The sequence below is a fragment of the Oncorhynchus kisutch genome, linkage group LG4 (genome assembly GCF_002021735.2).
Source record: "Oncorhynchus kisutch isolate 150728-3 linkage group LG4, Okis_V2, whole genome shotgun sequence".
Lineage (NCBI taxonomy): Eukaryota > Metazoa > Chordata > Actinopteri > Salmoniformes > Salmonidae > Oncorhynchus > Oncorhynchus kisutch.
Window position 1 is genome coordinate 1,191,569 of NC_034177.2, and position 19,442 is coordinate 1,211,010.

A 19,442-nucleotide genomic window follows, 5' to 3' on the forward strand; every position below is an offset into this window, starting at 1 on the left:
AAGCCCTTAACTTGAATTGACAGTGGGTTAACGCAGTGGGTTAGATGCATTTATGAAGGGTTCAACTGAGGGATGAGAGATTGTCAGAGAACTGGGTACGTGTAGAAAAAAAGAGTTAATTAGCACTTAATCAAGAGCGACTTATAACCAGTGCATTTAACTAATGTATATAAAAACAACCACATTACTCTCATTGCAAGTAAAGCCTTCTTCTAAATAGCCACTATGCGCAAAATCAGTGCTTGTAGGTTCCTACCTGGTGAACACAGATGTTACATTTGTCACAGAAGACCATGTCGTTGCCTTCCTCGCTGTCGGGGGAGCGACACACGTCACAGATGACATCCTCGTCGTACTCGATGCCCAGCCCTTCTACGGTGTCGATGGCGTGGTTCATGTTGTCATGGCACTGACGCTCCAACGCCTCCATGGTACGCTCCAGCGTCAACTCGTCTACAGGCCCCTCCCCTTGGAGACAGAATAATACCCCAATCAAAACATAGTTCCTCTACAGGTCTTGGGAATAGACCCAGTCAGTAAATAAGTCCTTAACTGACTTGCCTAGTTAAATAAAGGTTCAATAAAAATCCAACATTTGGAAAGGCACACACCTGTCTATTTAAAGGTCCCACAGTTGACAGTGCATGTCAGAGCAAAAACCCAGCCATGAGGTCAAAGGAATTGTCCGTAGAGCTCTGAGACGGCCAAACTGAGCAAACGGGGGAGAAGGTCCTCAGGGAGGTGACCAAGAACCCGACGGTCACAGACACTGCTCCAGAGTTCCTCTGTGGAGATGGGAGAACCTTCCAGAAGAACAACAATCTCTGCAGCACTCCACCAATCAGGCCTTTATGGTAGAGTGGTCAGACGGAAGCCACTCCTCAGTAAAAACTTGGAGTTTGTCAAAAGGCACCTAAAGAACTCTCAGACCATGAGAAACAAGATTCTCTGGTCTGATGAAACCAGATTGAATTCTTTGGCCCTAAAAGCCAAGCGTCACATCTGGAGGAAACCTGGCACCATCCCTACCGTGAAGCCTGGTGGCAGCATCATGCTGTGGTGATCAAGGGAAAGATGAACAGAACAAAGTACAGAGAGATCCTTGAAGAAAACCAGCTCAGGACCTCAGCCTGGGAGACGAAGGTTCACCTTCCAACAGGACAACGCAGGAGTGGCTTCGGGGCAAGTCTATGAATGTCCTTGACTGGCCCAGCCAGAGCCCGGACTTGAACCCAATCTAACATCTCTGGAGACCTGAAAATAGCTGTGCAGCGATGCTCCCCATCCAACCTGACAGAGCTTGAGAAACTCTCCAAATACAGGCATGCCAAGCTTGTGGCATCATACCCAAGAAGACCTGTTATTGCTTTGTCATTATAGTGTGAAGTCTATCCTTGGTCGCCTCCAGTTTCCTTGCCAACACATCAGAGAGAAGTGCGGAAATGTGATGATGATTTGAGAGAACAAGGAGAGGCTTTAGAGAAACAGGCTAAAACAATGCCCCCCCCACACACACACGTCATGGCTAATGTTCCTCTTCTCTACCCCCCCATTACCCATGTGCCCTAGCTAATGTTCTTCTCCCCCCCCACCATTACCCATGTGTCCTAGCTAATGTTCTTCTCCCCCCCCCCCCACCATTACCCATGTGTCCCAAAATCACTGATTTAGCTTTTTTTTTACACCTCTATTTAATCTTTATTTAACTAGACAAGTCAGTTACATTCTTATTTTCAATGACGGCCTGGGAACAGTGGGTTAACTGCCTCGTTCAGGGGCAGAATGACAGATGTTTACCTTGTCAGCTCTGGGATTCAATCTTGCAACCTTACAGTTAACTAGTCCAACGCTCTAACCACCCGCCTCACGAGGAGCCTGCCTTCTACGCAAATACAGTAAGAAGCCAAGGTAAGTTGCTAGCTAGCATTAAACTTAATAATAATCACTAGTTAACTACACATGGTTGATGATATTACTAGTTTATCTAGCGTGTCCCGCATTACATATAATCGATGCGGTGCATATCGTTGCTCCAATGTGTACCTAACCATGAACATCAATGCCTTTCTTAAAATCAATACACAGAAGTATATATTTTTAAACCTGCATATTTAGCTAAAAGACATCCAGGTTAGCAGGCAATATTAACCAGGTGAAATTGTGTCACTTCTCTTGCGTTCATTGCACGCGGAGTCAGGGTATATGCAACAGTTTGGGCCGCCTGGCTCATTGCACGCGGAGTCAGGGTATATGCAACAGTTTGGGCCGCCTGGCTCATTGCACGCGGAGTCAGGGTATATGCAACAGTTTGGGCCGCCTGGCTCATTGCACGCGGAGTCAGGGTATATGCAACAGTTTGGGCCGCCTGGCTCATTGCACGCGGAGTCAGGGTATATGGTTTGGGCCGCCTGGCTCATTGCACGCGGAGTCAGGGTATATGCAACAGTTTGGGCCGCCTGGCTCATTGCACGCGGAGTCAGGGTATATGGTTTGGGCCGTCTGGCTCATTGCACGCGGAGTCAGGGTATATGGTTTGGGCCGCCTGGCTCATTGCACGCGGAGTCAGGGTATATGCAACAGTTTGGGCCGCCTGGCTCATTGCACGCGGAGTCAGGGTATATGGTTTGGGCCGTCTGGCTCATTGCACGCGGAGTCAGGGTATATGGTTTGGGCCGCCTGGCTCATTGCACGCGGAGTCAGGGTATATGGTTTGGGCCGCCTGGCTCATTGCACGCGGAGTCAGGGTATATGCAACAGTTTGGGCCGCCTGGCTCATTGCACGCGGAGTCAGGGTATATGGTTTGGGCCGCCTGGCTCATTGCACGCGGAGTCAGGGTATATGGTTTGGGCCGCCTGGCTCATTGCACGCGGAGTCAGGGTATATGGTTTGGGCCGCCTGGCTCATTGCACGCGGAGTCAGGGTATATGGTTTGGGCCGCCTGGCTCATTGCACGCGGAGTCAGGGTATATGGTTTGGGCCGCCTGGCTCATTGCACGCGGAGTCAGGGTATATGGTTTGGGCCGCCTGGCTCATTGCACGCGGAGTCAGGGTATATGGTTTGGGCCGCCTGGCTCATTGCCAACTAATTTGCCAGTAATAATAATAAAAGTCTTGTTTTTGAGACAATAGTTTCCGGATTCGACCATATTTATGACCTAACGCTCGTATTTCTGTGTGTTATTATGTTATAACTAAGTCTATGATTTGATAGAACAGTCTGACTGAGCGATGGTAGGCAGCAGCAGGTTCATAAGCATTCATTCAAACAGCACTTCGTGCATTTTGCCAGCAGCTCTGCTGTTTATGACTTCAAGCCTTCAAACGTCACTCGCTCTGAGACTTGGAGTGGTTGTTCCCCTTGCTCTGCATGGGTAACGCTGCTTCGAGGGTGGCTGTTGTCGTTGTGTTCCTGGTTCGAGCCCAGGGAAGAGAGAGACGGAAGCTATACTGTTACACTGGCAATACTAAAGTGCCTATAAGAACATCCAATAGTCAAAGGTTAATGAAATACAAATGGTATAGAGAGAAATAGTCCTATAATTCCTATAATAACTACAACCTAAAACTTCTTACCTGGGAATATTGAAGTCTCATGTTAAAAGGAACCACCAGCTTTCATATGTTCTCATGTTCTGAGCAAGGAACTGAAACGTTAGCTTTCTTACATGGCACATATTGCACTTTTACTTTCTTCTCCAACACTTTGTTTTTGCATTATTTAAACCAAATTGAACATGTTTCATTATTTATTTGAGGCTAAATTGATTTTATTGATGTATTATATTAAGTTAAAATAAGTTCATTCAGTATTGTTGTAATTGTCATTATTACAAATACATTTTTTTTTTTAATTGTCCGATTAATCGGTATCGGCTTTTTTTGGTCCTCCAATAAATCGGTATCGGCGTTGAAAAATCATAATCGGTCGACCTCTAGTCCTTACCCATGTGTTCCAGCTCAGCATTGAGTCCTTACCCATGTGTCCCAGCTCAGCATTGAGTCCTTACCCAGCTCAGCGTTGAGTCCTTACCCATGTGTCCCAGCTCAGCGTTGAGTCCTTACCCATGTGTTCCAGCTCAGCGTTGAGTGCCTGCAGCCAGTAGAGGTCCATGTTATCCAGGTCATAAGAGCACATGGCCTCAGCCAGCTCCTTGATGTTAACGTAACCCGTCTCTGTAGAGGCCTGGCTCCAACACTGGATATACCTCTTCTGTAGGGTGAACAACACCTCCTTAGGCTTCTCCTCTATGTTCCTACAGACAGACGCACACAGACACAATGAGAGGCTAGCAGTGGCTATTACTCAGAGGAATCAGCATCCTGAGGTACAGAGACTAGTGGAGGCGTGATTACCTGATGGAGGGCTGTGGGATGGTTTCAGGGAAGGCCGGCACCTGCACCCCCTTCTCCCACTCCTGTCTCCAGGTGTCCCCCAGCAGGTAATAGTCTTCAGGGGAGACATGGTGAGAGTCTGGCAGCTTCATGGCACTGATCAGGTCTTTCCTGAACACCTAGAGAGGAGGAGAGGAGACACAAATACACACATTACATTGTCTGTGTCCCAATTGATAACCTATTCCCTACATAGTCCACTACTTTTGACCAGAGCCCTGTGGGGAATAGGGTGCCATTTGCGACAAAACACTCAGGAAGCTGACGTGAGGTGTGCAGGACAGGAACGGCAGCATGGCGTACCTCTGCTGGTTTCTTGGGCACGGAGGCAGGGGTTCCAGGTTTACTTCCATACTTGTTAGAGGAGCAGAAGGAGGTGGAAGGACCTGGGGAGTACAAGGTAGAGGGGGAGGGGGGGGTTAGAGAGAGGGTGTAGAAGGGTTATAGAGAGGTAGAGGGGGAGGGGGGGGGTTAGAGAGAGGGTGTAGAAGGGTTATAGAGAGAGGTAGAACGAGGTAGAGGGGAGGGAGGGGGGGGGTTAGAGAGAGGGTGTAGAAGGGTTATAGAGAGAGGTAGAACGAGGTAGAGGGGGAGGGGGTTAGAGAGAGGGTGTAGAAGGGTTATAGAGAGAGGTAGAACGAGGTAGAGGGGAGGGGGGTAGAGAGAGGCAGAGGAGGGTATAGAAGGGTTAGAGAGGTAGAGGGAGAGGGGCAGAGAGAGGTAGATGGAGGGAGGGGGGGCAGAGAGCGGTTTAAGGCATTTGCCTTCTTCCCATCTGGAACAATTCGTACAAATATTATGACATTGTGATGTTTTTATTCGATTTGGTCTTCGGCAAAGTTTTTCCCCCAGCCTGCATCCAAAGTCTACACCACCTCGTGATTGGTTAACAGGAGGGATTCTCCAATGAAGTGGGTGGTCATTCATCAAGACACTAATCGTTTCCACTTGAGAAATATCTGATGACTAAGAGCTCCTCGGCAACAACTTCAAAATGAATGACAGATTTCTTGAGATATCTTAGATTAATTCGGATTATTTTGAGAATTTGTATACTGGATACGGCGTCCCAAGATGGACAAATAGTACTATTGCAGTTTAAAATCATTTTTCAAGCGAAGGTCTTTTAAGGGAGTATGTGACTGGTTCAGTTCACTCCGAACTCGCCGACATAAAGTACGCGGAAGGCTTTAGCGAGAGGAAGAGGGGGTAGAGCGGTTCATGTTAAAAAACATTTAAAGCCTTTCTCTGTTTACAGACAGCATGTTATTCTGAATGACTGTCGTGGGTTTCATCATGTCATGATGTAAAGACAGTTGGAACTCACTCTCATTGTCAGAACTGTCACTGCTGCTTGAAGACCTGAGCCGTTTCATCCTGACGGATCCTACAGGGAGAAGAGGAGACATCAGAGGTAGAAGACATGACAGAGCTAAGAGCCAGAATAGCTTGCAGAATGGGGCCTTTGTACTAGCGTCAACTTAGAAACATTCAGGGGAGCATTAGGCCTCCATCAGATCCGCAGCGTAAAATTCTGCAGTCAAACTTTCTTCATTATGTAATCTAACATAATGGATATGTGCAACAAAAGTTCAACATTCACTGATTCTATTTCTGTCAAGTCTACACATACAGTTTGATGCATAGGTTGGATTTATGCAACGTGGGCACCACACAGAACATACTGCAACTGCCTCTGCAAAGCACACGCTGCAGGGCACACGCTGCTGGGCACACGCTGCAGGGCACACGGCACACGCTGCAGGGCACACGCTACAAGGCACACGCTACAGGGCACACGCTGCAGGGCACATGCTGCAGGGCAAACGCTACAAGGCACACGCTACAGGGCACACGCTGCAAGGCACACGCTACAGGGCACACGCTGCAAGGCACACACTGCAGGACACACGTTGCAGGACACACGCTGCAGGACACACACTGCAGGACACACACTGCAGGACACACACTGCAGGACACACACTGCAGGGCACACGCTGCAGGACACACACTGCAAGGCACGCGCTGCAGGACACACGCAACATTCCATTGTAAATGTATTTACTTCCAGTGTACCAAAATGCAGTGACTGTCGGTGTCATCGAGGCGTTTGCCTACAAAACGTATGTCTGCATTAGATACAGTCCCTTCAGAAAGTTGTCACACCCCTCGACTTTGAACACATTGTTGTTACAAGGTGGAATTAAAATGGATTTAAATTTGTAATTTTTCGTCAACGATCTACACAAAACACTCTAATGTCAAAGTGGAAGAAAAATATTAAAAATTAAAAAACACATATATCTTGATTAGGGAAGTATTCAACCCCGAGTCACCATGTTGGAATCACCTTTGGCAGTGATACAACAGAGTGTTTCTGGGTAAGTTTAAGAGCTTTGCACACCTGGATTGTACAATATTTGCACATTATTCGTTACATTCCTCAAGCTCTGTAAAGTTGCTTGTTGACCATTGCTAGACCGCCCTTTTCAAGCCATAGATTGTCAAGCCAACTAACGAGGCCACTCAGGAACATTTGATGTCCAAAGTGCAATTAATAACTCTGTCATCATGAAGTGCTTTGAGAGACTAGTCAAGGATCATATCACCTCCACCTTACCTGACACCCACTTCAATTTGCTTACCACCCCAATAGATCCACAGATCTGTGTTTCAACCACTCCACAAATCTCTTGTAAACAAACTATAGTTTTGGCAAGTCGGTTAGGACATCAACTGTGTGCTTGACACAAGGAAGTTTTCCAACAACTGTTTACAGACAGATTATTTCACTTATAACTCACTGTATCACAATTCCAGTGGGTCAGAAGTTTACATACACTAAATTGACTGTGCCTTTAAACAGTTTGGAAAATTCCAGAAAATGATGTCATGGCTCTAGACTCTTCTGATAGGCTAATTGACGTCATTTGATTCAATTGGAGGTGTAGCTGTGGATGTATTTCAAGTCATACCTTCAAACTCAGTGCCTCTTTGCTTGACATCATGGGAAAATCAAAAGAAATCAGCCAAGACATCAGAAAAAACAATTGTAGACCTCCACAAGTCTGGTTCCTCCTCGGGAGAAATTTCCAAACTCCTGAAGGTACCACGTTCATCTGTACAAACAATAGTACGCAAGTATAAACACCATGGGACCACGCAGCCGTCATACCGCTCAGGAAGCAGACGCATTCTGTCTCCTAGAGATGAACGTACATTGGTGCGAAAAGTACAAATCATTCCCAGACCAACAGCAAAGGGACCTTGTGAAGATGCTGGAGGAAACAGGTACAAAAATATCTATATCCACAGTAAAACGAGTCCTATATCGACATAACCTGAAAGGTCGCTCAGCAAGGAAGACTACTACTACTACTACTACCACCAGTGCTGCTACTACTACTACCACCACCAGTGCTGCTACTACTACTACTACCACCAGTGCTGCTACTACTACTACTACTACTACCACCAGTGCTACTACTACTACTACTACTACCACCAGTGCTACTACTACTACTACCACCAGTGCTACTACTACTACCACCAGTGCTACTACTACTACTACTACTACTACTACCACCAGTGCTGCTACTACTACTACCACCACCAGTGCTGCTACTACTACTACTACCACCACCACCACCACCAGTGCTGCTACTACTACTACTACCACCACCACCACCACCAGTGCTGCTACTACTACTACTACCACCACCACCAGTGCTGCTACTACTACTACTACTACTACCACCAGTGCTACTACTACTACTACTACCACCAGTGCTACTACTACTACTACCACCAGTGCTACTACTACTACCACCAGTGCTACTACTACTACTACTACTACCACCAGTGCTACTACTACTACTACCACCAGTGCTACTACTACTACTACTACTACCACCAGTGCTACTACTACTACCACCAGTGCTACTACTACTACTACCACCACCAGTGCTACTACTACTACTACTACCACCAGTGCTACTACTACTACTACCACCAGTGCTACTACTACTACTACCACCAGTGCTACTACTACTACTACCAGTGCTACTACTACTACCACCAGTGCTACTACTACTACTACCACCAGTGCTACTACTACTACCACCAGTGCTACTACTACTACCACCAGTGCTACTACTACTACTACCACCAGTGCTACTACTACTACTACCACCAGTGCTACTACTACTACTACCACCAGTGCTACTACTACTACCACCAGTGCTACTACTACTACCACCAGTGCTACTACTACTACTACTACCACCAGTGCTACTACTACTACTACTACCACCAGTGCTACTACTACTACTACTACTACTACTACTACTACCACCACCAGTGCTACTACTACTACTACTACTACTACTACCACCAGTGCTACTACTACTACCACCAGTGCTACTACTACTACTACCACCACCAGTGCTACTACTACTACTACTACTACTACCACCAGTGCTACTACTACTACTACCACCAGTGCTACTACTACTACTACCACCAGTGCTACTACTACTACTACCAGTGCTACTACTACTACTACCACCAGTGCTACTACTACTACTACCACCAGTGCTACTACTACTACTACCACCAGTGCTACTACTACTACTACCACCAGTGCTACTACTACTACTACCACCAGTGCTACTACTACTACTACCACCAGTGCTACTACTACTACTACCACCAGTGCTACTACTACTACCACCAGTGCTACTACTACTACCACCAGTGCTACTACTACTACTACCACCAGTGCTGCTACTACTACTACTACTACTACCACCAGTGCTACTACTACTACTACTACTACCACCAGTGCTACTACTACTACTACTACTACCACCAGTGCTACTACTACTACTACTACTACCACCAGTGCTACTACTACTACTACTACTACTACTACTACTACCACCAGTGCTACTACTACTACCACCACCAGTGCTACTACTACTACTACTACTACTACCACCAGTGCTACTACTACTACCACCTGTGCTACTACTACTACTACCACCACCAGTGCTACTACTACTACTACCACCAGTGCTACTACTACTACTACCAGTGCTACTACTACTACTACTACCACCAGTGCTACTACTACTACTACCACCAGTGCTACTACTACCACCAGTGCTACTACTACTACTACCACCAGTGCTACTACTACTACTACCACCAGTGCTACTACTACTACCAGTGCTACTACTACTACTACCACCAGTGCTACTACTACTACTACCACCAGTGCTACTACTACTACTACCACCAGTGCTACTACTACTACTACCACCAGTGCTACTACTACTACTACCACCAGTGCTACTACTACTACTACCAGTGCTACTACTACTACTACCACCAGTGCTACTACTACTACTACTACCACCAGTGCTACTACTACTACTACCAGTGCTACTACTACTACTACCAGTGCTACTACTACTACTACCAGTGCTACTACTACTACTACTACTACCACCAGTGCTACTACTACTACTACTACCACCAGTGCTACTACTACTACTACTACCAGTGCTACTACTACTACTACCACCAGTGCTACTACTACTACTACCACCAGTGCTACTACTACTACTACCACCAGTGCTACTACTACTACCACCAGTGCTACTACTACCAGTGCTACTACTACTACCACCAGTGCTACTACTACTACTACCACCAGTGCTACTACTACTACTACTACCAGTGCTACTACTACCACCAGTGCTACTACTACTACTACTACCACCAGTGCTACTACTACTACTACCAGTGCTACTACTACTACTACCAGTGCTACTACTACTACTACCACCACCAGTGCTACTACTACTACTACTACTACCACCAGTGCTACTACTACTACCACCAGTGCTACTACTACTACTACTACTACTACCACCAGTGCTACTACTACTACTACCAGTGCTACTACTACTACTACCACCAGTGCTACTACTACTACCACCAGTGCTACTACTACTACTACTACTACTACCACCAGTGCTACTACTACTACTACCACCACCAGTGCTACTACTACTACCACCACCAGTGCTACTGCTACTACTACCACCAGTGCTACTACTACTACTACTACTACCACCAGTGCTACTACTACTACCACCAGTGCTACTACTACTACTACCACCAGTGCTACTACTACTACTACCACCACCAGTGCTACTACTACTACTACTACCACCAGTGCTACTACTACTACTACTACCACCAGTGCTACTACTACTACTACTACCACCAGTGCTACTACTACTACTACCACCAGTGCTACTACTACTACTACCACCAGTGCTACTACTACTACTACCACCAGTGCTACTACTACTACTACCACCAGTGCTACTACTACTACTACCACCAGTGCTACTACTACTACTACCACCAGTGCTACTACTACTACCACCAGTGCTACTACTACTACCAGTGCTACTACTACTACCAGTGCTACTACTACTACCAGTGCTACTACTACTACTACCACCAGTGCTACTACTACTACTACCACCACCAGTGCTACTACTACTACTACCACCAGTGCTACTACTACTACCACCACCAGTGCTACTACTACTACCACCACCAGTGCTACTACTACTACCACCAGTGCTACTACTACTACCACCAGTGCTACTACTACTACCACCAGTGCTACTACTACTACCACCAGTGCTACTACTACTACCACCAGTGCTACTACTACTACCACCAGTGCTACTACTACTACCACCAGTGCTACTACTACTACCACCAGTGCTACTACTACTACTACCAGTGCTACTACTACTACTCGCACTCTTCATATTTTACAGAAGTCATGCGTCGTTCCATAAGGATCCGGAGGAGATGGCCGCCGTTTTACGGTCTCCTAACCAATTGTGCTATTATGCGTTTTTATTTCGCGATATTTGTAAATTATTTTGTACATAATGTTTCTGCAACCGTATCTTATGGAAGAAAAGAGCTTCTAGATATCAGGACAGCGATCACCTCACCTCGGATTAGACAAAATATTTTTTCAACAACAACAACAACAGCAGCAGCAAGCAGGACTTACACAATATTCTCCAAACACCCACAGGTCAGACATCCCAATTATTCGCAAAAGGAAGCGACGCAGAGGAAGAAGAGCCGGATGCCTCGTCCGGACCCGCAGAGGAAGAAGAGCCGGATGCCTCGTCCGGACCCGCAGAAGACAACTAGGAAAGCTGCCGTTACAGTCAATATTACTCGCCAACGTACAATCATTGGACAATAAATTAGACTAGGAACGATTACGAATATCCTTCCAACGGGACATCAAAAACTGTAATATCCTATGCTTCACGGAATCGTGGCTGAATGACGACATGGATATTCAGCTAGCGGGATACACGATGCACCGGTAAAATGGGGGGAGGGGGGGAGGCGGTCTGTGCGTATTTGTAAACAACAGCTGGTGCACGAAATCTAAGGAAGTCTCTAGATTTTGCTCACCTGAAGTAGAGTATATTATGATAAATTGCAGGCCACACTACTTGCCTAGAGAGTTGTCAGCTATACTTTTCATGGCTGTTTATTTACCACCACAGACAGATGCTGGCACTAAGACCGCACTCAGTCAGCTGTATAAGGAAATAAGCAAACAGGAAACCACTCACCCAGAGGCGGCGCTCCTAGTGGCCGGAGACTTTAATGCAGGGAAACTTAAATCAGTTCTACCAAATCTCTATCAACATGTTAAATGTGCAACCAGAGGGAAAATAATTATAGATCACCTGTACTCCACACACAGAGATGATTAGAGCTCTCCCTCGCCCTCCATTTGGTAAATCCGACCACAACTCTATCCTCCTGATTCCTGCTTATAAGCAAAAATTAAAGCAGGAAGCACCAGTGACTCAGTCAATAAAAAAGTGGTCAGATGAAGCAGATGCTAAACTACAGGAATGCTTTGCTATCACAGACTGGAACATGTTCCGGGTTTCTTCCGATGACATTGAGGAGTACACCACATCAGTTAATGGCTTTATCAATAAGTGCATTGAGGACGTTGTCCCCACAGTGACTGTACATACATACCACAACCAGAAGCCCTGGATTACAGGCAACATTCGCACTGAGCTAAAGGGTAGAGCTGCTGCTTTCAAGGTGCGGGACTCTAACCCGGAAGCTTACAAGAAATCCCGCTATGCCCTGTGACGAACCATCAAACAGGCAAAGCGTCAATACAGGGCTAAGATTGAATCATACTACACCGGGTCCGACGCTTGTCAGATGTGGCAGGGCTTGCAAACTATTACAGACTATAAAGGGAAGCACAGCCGCGAGCTGCCCAGTGACACGAGCCTACCAGACGAGCAAAATCACTTCTATGCTCGCTTTGAGGCAAGCAACACTGAGGCATGCATGAGAGCATCAGCTGTTCTGGACGACTGTGTGATCACGCTCTCCGTAGCCGACGTGAGTAAGACCAAAAACAAGTCAACATTCACAAGGCAGCGGGGCCAGGTGAATTACCAGGACGTGTGCTGACCAACTGGCAGGTGTCTTCACTGACATTTTCAACATGTCCCTGATTGAGTCTGTAATACCAACATGTTTCAAGCAGACCACCATAGTCCCTGTGCCCAAAAACACAAAGGCAACCTGCCTAAATGACTACAGACCCGTGGCACTCAGGTCCGTAGCCATGAAGTGCTTTGAAAGGCTGGTAATGGCTCACATCAACACCATTATCCCAGAAACCCTAGACCCACTTCAATTTGTATACTACCCAAACAGATCCACAGATGATGCAATCTCTATTGCACTCCACACTGCCCTTTCCCACCTGGACAAAAGGAACACCTATGGGAGAATGCTATTCATTGACTACAGCTCAGCGTTCAACACCGTAGTGCCCTCAAAGCTCATCACTAAGCTAAGGACCCTGGGACTAAAACCTCCCTCTGCAACTGGATCCTGGACTTCCTGTCGGGCCGCCCCCAGGTGGTCAGGGTAGCTAGCAACACATCCGCCACGCTGATCCTCAACACTGGAGCTCCCAGGCGTACGTGTGCAGTCCTTCCTGTACTCCCTGTTCACCCACAACTGCATGGCCAGGCATGACTCCAAACCATCATTAAGTTTGCCGATGACACAACAGTGGTAGGCCTGATCACCGACAACGACGAGACAGCCTATAGGGAGGAGGTTAGAGACATGGTCGGGTTGTGCCAGAATAACAACCTGTCCCTCAACGTAACCAAGACTAAGGAGATGATTGTGGACTACAGGAAAAGGAGCACCGAGCACGCCCCCATTCTCATTGACTGGGCTGTAGTGGAGCAGGTTGAGAGCTTCAAATTCCTTGGTGTCCACATCAACAACAAACTAGAATGGTCCAAACACACCAAGACAGTCGTGAAGAGGGCACGACAAAGCCTATTCCCCCTCAGGAAACTGAAAAGATTTGGCATGGGTCCTGAGATCCTCAATGTTCTACAGCTGCACCATCCTGACCGGTTGCATCACTGCCTGGTATGGCAACTGCTCGACCTCCGACCGCAAGGCACTACAGTGCATACGGCCCAGTACATCACTGGGGCTAAGCTTCCTACCAACCAGGACCTATATACCAGGCGGTGTCAGAGGAAAGCCCTGAAAATTGTCAAAGACCCCAGCCACCCCAGTTATAGACTGTTCTCTCTACTACCGCATATCAAGCAGTACCAAGTGCCAAGTCTAGGACAAAAAGGCTTCTCAACAGTTTTTACCCCCAAGCCATAAGACTCCTGAACAGGTAATCAAATGGCTTCCTGGACTATTTGCATTGTGTGCCCCCCCAACCCCTCTTACGCTGCTGCTACTCTCTGTTTATCATATATGCATAGTCACTTTAACTATACATTCATGTACATACTTCCTAAATGGCCCGACCAACCAGTGCTCCTGCACATTGACTAACTGGGCTATCTGCATTGTGTCCCACCACCCGCCTACCCCTCCTTTTACACTACTGCTACTCTCTGTTCATCATATATGCATAGTCACTTTAACCATATCTACATGTACATACTACCTCAATCAGCCTGACTAACAGGTGTCTGTATATAGCCTTGCTACTGTATATAGCCTGTCTTTTTACTGTTGTTTTATTTCTTTACTTACACACACACACCTTTTCTCCACACTATTGGTTAGAGCCTGTAAGTAAGCATTTCACTGTAAGGTAAAATGCACAGCCGCGAATACCTGTTGTATTCAGCATTTCACTGTAAGGTCTACTACACCTGTTGTATTCAGCATTTCACTGAGGTCTACTACACCTGTTGTATTCAGCATTTCACTGTAAGGTCTACTACACCTGTTGTATTCAGCATTTCACTGTAAGGTCTACTACACCTGTTGTATTCAGCATTTCACTGAGGTCTACTACACCTGTTGTATTCAGCATTTCACTGTAAGGTCTACTACACCTGTTGTATTCGGCGCACATGACAAATAAACTTTGATTTGATAATTCCACAGTAAAAATGTCTGATGCTGTTGTAAGATAAGACACACAGAAGTGTTTGGGCAGACCCACTCCAGTTTGTATCCTGCTCCAACAGCTCCACAGATGTAGAGGGAGGTGTTCAGTGTACAAGTTCGGCAAACAGAGATGAATTATTACATTAAGAGCATAAACGTTATGTTACACATTCAGTATACTTATTAGGCTACATTATTGGAAAATGATTACATTATACATGCGAAAGTTTACATTATTAGCTACTATTACATGTAGTGATGGGGAGGAAATGGATAGTTACACATCGGGATATTTAGTTGATGATATGCCGTATTGCTTTGGCAATCACATTATTATGTTTACTCTACATTTCCAATGAACTACCCTATTTAAACAAGTATTTACGCTGCAGTTGAACAGTGTGGGCGACCTGCAGTTCCAACGTCATGTGCTTTTTATTTATTAAAAACTACTGGTTTCTTCATCACCCGAAGGATAGCCCACAATTACACAGATTATCGTATGTAATTGTGGGGTTATTATGTGGGTGCTAAATCTTATAGCTTAATTTGTATTTTTATATCTAAAAACGTGAAATTGTATGTACTATTGGAACTCCCAGTCCGCTCACTCTAGTCGCTGCTCAACTCCGTCCTAAATCGTTGAATTAGATATAACTACCCCCAACCTCTGTCACTCAATAACATAGTAATGATAATAAAACTATGCATATTGCCTCGTGGTGGCGTTTCCTCTGTGGGTCATATGTGCAACAATAGTCCACCATTACAAAACACACATGTAGACTGGGACAAGATCCTGACGGCCTTGGCGCCAAACTCCAGCCTCGCTGCATGCTGGGGAATTACAGCGCTGTGGCGTCTGAAATCAAACAACTCCACCATTCGGTCTGTTTGCTATGATAAAAATATAACTTCATTTAGTGGTCGAAGACATTTTTTCCAAGGACTAAAATTAATTGAGACGTGAACGGGTTTCAGTATGGATGTGACCGAGCACCACATTCGTGATTTTAGCGACATACGAGGCTGAAGTCCTTGTGTGAGAGGAAGGCAGCAGGCCCCAGTCCGGCTTGTAGACTACATACTGGGCATGCCTTGCCACACTGAGACACAACACAAGCAGATTGTTCAGCGACCTTACCTTGGGATGCGCGGTAAATTATGCAGCTTATTGCGATACGTGAATGCTTTCACCAAATTCCTCACATATAAACACGGCACTCTTAGTAAAACTATTTGTTTTGTTCCTGTATTATTTCTTCTTTCCACACTGAATATTTCCCAGGGCTAGCTGCAATCTCTCCTCACCAACACACAACAGCCCTATTGAATACCAACAAAGATCTGTAGAAGAGAACCAAGATAGACCACAGCCCGTCGTTTCAAACGGGAACGAATGAGTCATAATGGGCAGAGCCAAGCCCGAGCTAGCGAGATCCTATTGGCGCGTTCTAACCAACATTTGCATATTTCCATTAGGGAACGCCTACTGTGTGGAGTGCGCGTGTGTAATAATTCGCCTTTGCACTCCTAAACAATGCATTTTTCCCCCGTAACTTTGACAAAGACTAAAGTCTACAAAAAGTAGTCCACTTTGTTCGTGACATATTTTAGTTTTGGAAACAACTATATTGAGATCAAATGTGTAATCGGTGAGAAAATTTGCAGAATATCGTCCAAAATCCATCTCGTTCCATCTTCTCCCACTGCCGGCCACTAGGCTTCCTCGCTTCACGTTTATCCATCCAGTGAAATATGTCTCATTGTTCTATCTGTGGTACCACCCTATCCAAGTATGGGTAGCTGCATCCAAATATGGCGACCAGAGAATGGAGAGTGGGTTTGTCGAAAGTTGTGGCTGCGTTGTATCCGCCTGCCGACATGAAGCTCCTCTTACTGAATACCACCAAGGATCTGTAGAAGAGAACCAAGATAGACCACAGGCCGTCGTTTCAAATGGGAACTAATGAGTCATAGTGGGCAGAGCCAAGCACGATGTAGCAAGATCCCATTGGTGCGTTCTAAGCCAATATTTGCATATTTCAGTTAGGGAACGCCTACTCTGATGTGCATTCAATTCGCCTTTGCACACCTAAACAACGCATTTTTTTTTAAAGCTTTGACCAAAGGGTAAAGTCAACAGAAAATTTTGTCCACTCTGTTCGTAACATATTATAGTTTTGTGATCAGAAAACTGTATTGAGATCAAATGTTTAATCGATGAGAATATTAGCAGATTATCGGCCTAAATTTATCTTGTCCCATATTTGGTAGTGAGTGGAAAACACCAAGCGGATGCTTCACATTTCTACATCCGGTAAAATATCTATCTAATTGTTCTGTCTGTGGTATCACTAACGTGTCGCTAGAGGTAGCTAACTTGGCAATTTTTTTTCTCTCACGCGATTTTATTTAAAGTAGGATAGCACCCTACACAAGAAATAACTAATATTGATAACCATCTAGATGTTAGCTTGAAACGTACAATCTACTACTCAATGGGGAGGGCATGAACGGCAACACTTTCTCTACTGTTTGACAAGCACTACTGTCCGGCAACGGCGTGGGAAGTAGCAACCAAGTAGCCAAATCAGGGTGGCAGTCACAGTAAGCACAGGCATACAACGCATGAAGCAACAGTAAATAACAATCGTCAGATATATAAATGCAACATGTAAAGTGTTGGTCCCATGTTTCATTAGCTGAAATAAAAGATCCCAGACATGTTTTATAAGTACAAAAAGTTTATGATCAAAATAATCTCTGCCAAGATAATCCATCCACCTGACAGGTGTGGCATATCAAGAAGCTGATTAAACAGCATGATCATTATAGAGGTGCAGCTTGTGCTGGGGACAATAAAAGGCCACTCTAAATGTGCAGTTTAGTCCCACAACACAATGCCACAGATGTCTCAAGTTTTGAGGGAGGGTGCAATTGGCATGCTGACTGCAGGAATGTCCACCAGAGCTGTTGCCAGATCATTTTATGTTAATTTCTCTACCATACACCGTCTCCAATGTAGTTTTAGAGAACTTGGCAGTAGGTCCAACCGGCCTCACAACCGCAGGCCACGTGTATGGCGTTGTTTAGGAGAGCGTTTTTTCCTGATGTCAATGTTGTGAACAGAGTGGTGGGGTTATGGAATGGGCAGGCATAAGCTACAAACACATTTGCATTTTATCGATGGCAATTTGAATGCACAAAAATAGTGACATCCTGATGCGCTTTGTGAGGCCCATTTTTTTAAGGTACCTGTGACCAACAGATGCATATCTGTATTCCCAGCCGTGTAAAATTACATAGATTAGGGCCTAATTCATTTATTTCAACTGACTTGAGTTTTAAATTAACTGTAACTATGTAAAATCAATTAAATTGTTGCAGTATATAATTATTTGGGTAGAACTAACAGTGAAAAATGTCACAGACTAATCCTCTGGCAGAAAAACAGAGGTCCAATCTCTGGTATGGTAGCTCATTGTACGATAGTTGCATGGTAATAAACTGAAGAGAGAAAAACACCACTCAATCAAAACCATCTAACCTATAGCAGAGCGCTTCGAACACACACTCCTTTCCACACCCACTACTTTCCTTTTGTCACACCCAACTCAGGTCGGCATATTGGGATGCAAATGCCCCTTCTAACTAGCCGCTGGGTCCTAGACTTCGCCCAGTTTAGGGCTGATCTGGGTTTCCCAACTGGCCCCCGGTGGTGAGTTGGCCCCTCCATTGGACATGACTGTAAAAACATAAAATCAGCTCCAAGTGATTTTAATTTTGGAAATCTGTTCCAAAGTATTACCACTCATAAGCAAGGTTTGAAATAATTATGTTTTAGTCAAATTGTATATCTGTCTGTCAGTTTGCAGTCTAACAATTATGTTCCGGCCCCCTGACCACTCAAGAAAAAACAAAGTATGAATAATTAAAAATTCCTCATATTTAAGCAAACCAGACGACAGCACATTTTTCTTTTTTTCTTTTATGGATAGCCAGGGGCACAATCCACAGTCAGACAATTTACAAATGATGTATGTGTTTATACAAAATAACAGTGGTCAGTCACGTGGACATTCAGGAACTGGGCCCACGAGAGAGCGCGTCAGCAATGACGTTATCAGTCCCTCGGAAGTGCCGCACATCAAGATAGTATTTATTTTTTACAAGCATTCCATCTCATTATCCTCTGATTAGGACACATGTACCTGAAAAAGGTGAGAGGGTTATGGTCGGTGTAGACCACAAGAGGTACTACTCCTGACCCGACATACACCTCGAAGTGTTGTAGCGCCCATATGAGTGCTAGTGCTTCTTTTTCAGTGACCAAGTAGTTCAACTGATAATGGTTAAACTTTTTGGAAAAGAAACTAACAGGCCTCTCAACAGCCAGACACATCTGCTTGCAGCAAAACTGCACCTGCTCCCACATGACTAGCATCCACTTGCAAGGTAAATGACAAATCCACGCGAGGAGCAGCCAGTACCGGAGTTG

The 19,442-nt window shown here is 45.5% G+C and overlaps 1 protein-coding gene across 3 annotated transcripts in view; it reads right to left on the minus strand.

Annotated features, from left to right (window-relative positions):
* The window catches only part of LOC109885572 (protein Jade-3), a 29,208-nt gene extending 12,366 nt beyond the window's left edge, over positions 1–16,842 (minus strand). Inside the window, exons 1-6 of one of the 3 annotated variants that reach the window (XM_031822259.1) lie at positions 16,086–16,842; positions 5,721–5,780; positions 4,697–4,779; positions 4,355–4,512; positions 4,064–4,254; positions 257–468 (exon numbers count right to left, since the gene is read on the minus strand). In XM_031822259.1, the coding sequence (XP_031678119.1) occupies positions 257–468; positions 4,064–4,254; positions 4,355–4,512; positions 4,697–4,779; positions 5,721–5,769 (693 nt within the window). In that variant the 5' untranslated portion in view covers positions 5,770–5,780; positions 16,086–16,842. Of the gene's footprint in view, positions 1–256; positions 469–3,944; positions 3,971–4,063; positions 4,255–4,354; positions 4,513–4,696; positions 4,780–5,720; positions 5,781–6,458; positions 7,006–16,085 lie in introns of those variants that run through there. The other 2 variants (XM_031822258.1, XM_031822260.1) reach the window with 2 other exon arrangements.
* Between the last annotated feature and the right edge of the window lie 2,600 nt (positions 16,843–19,442).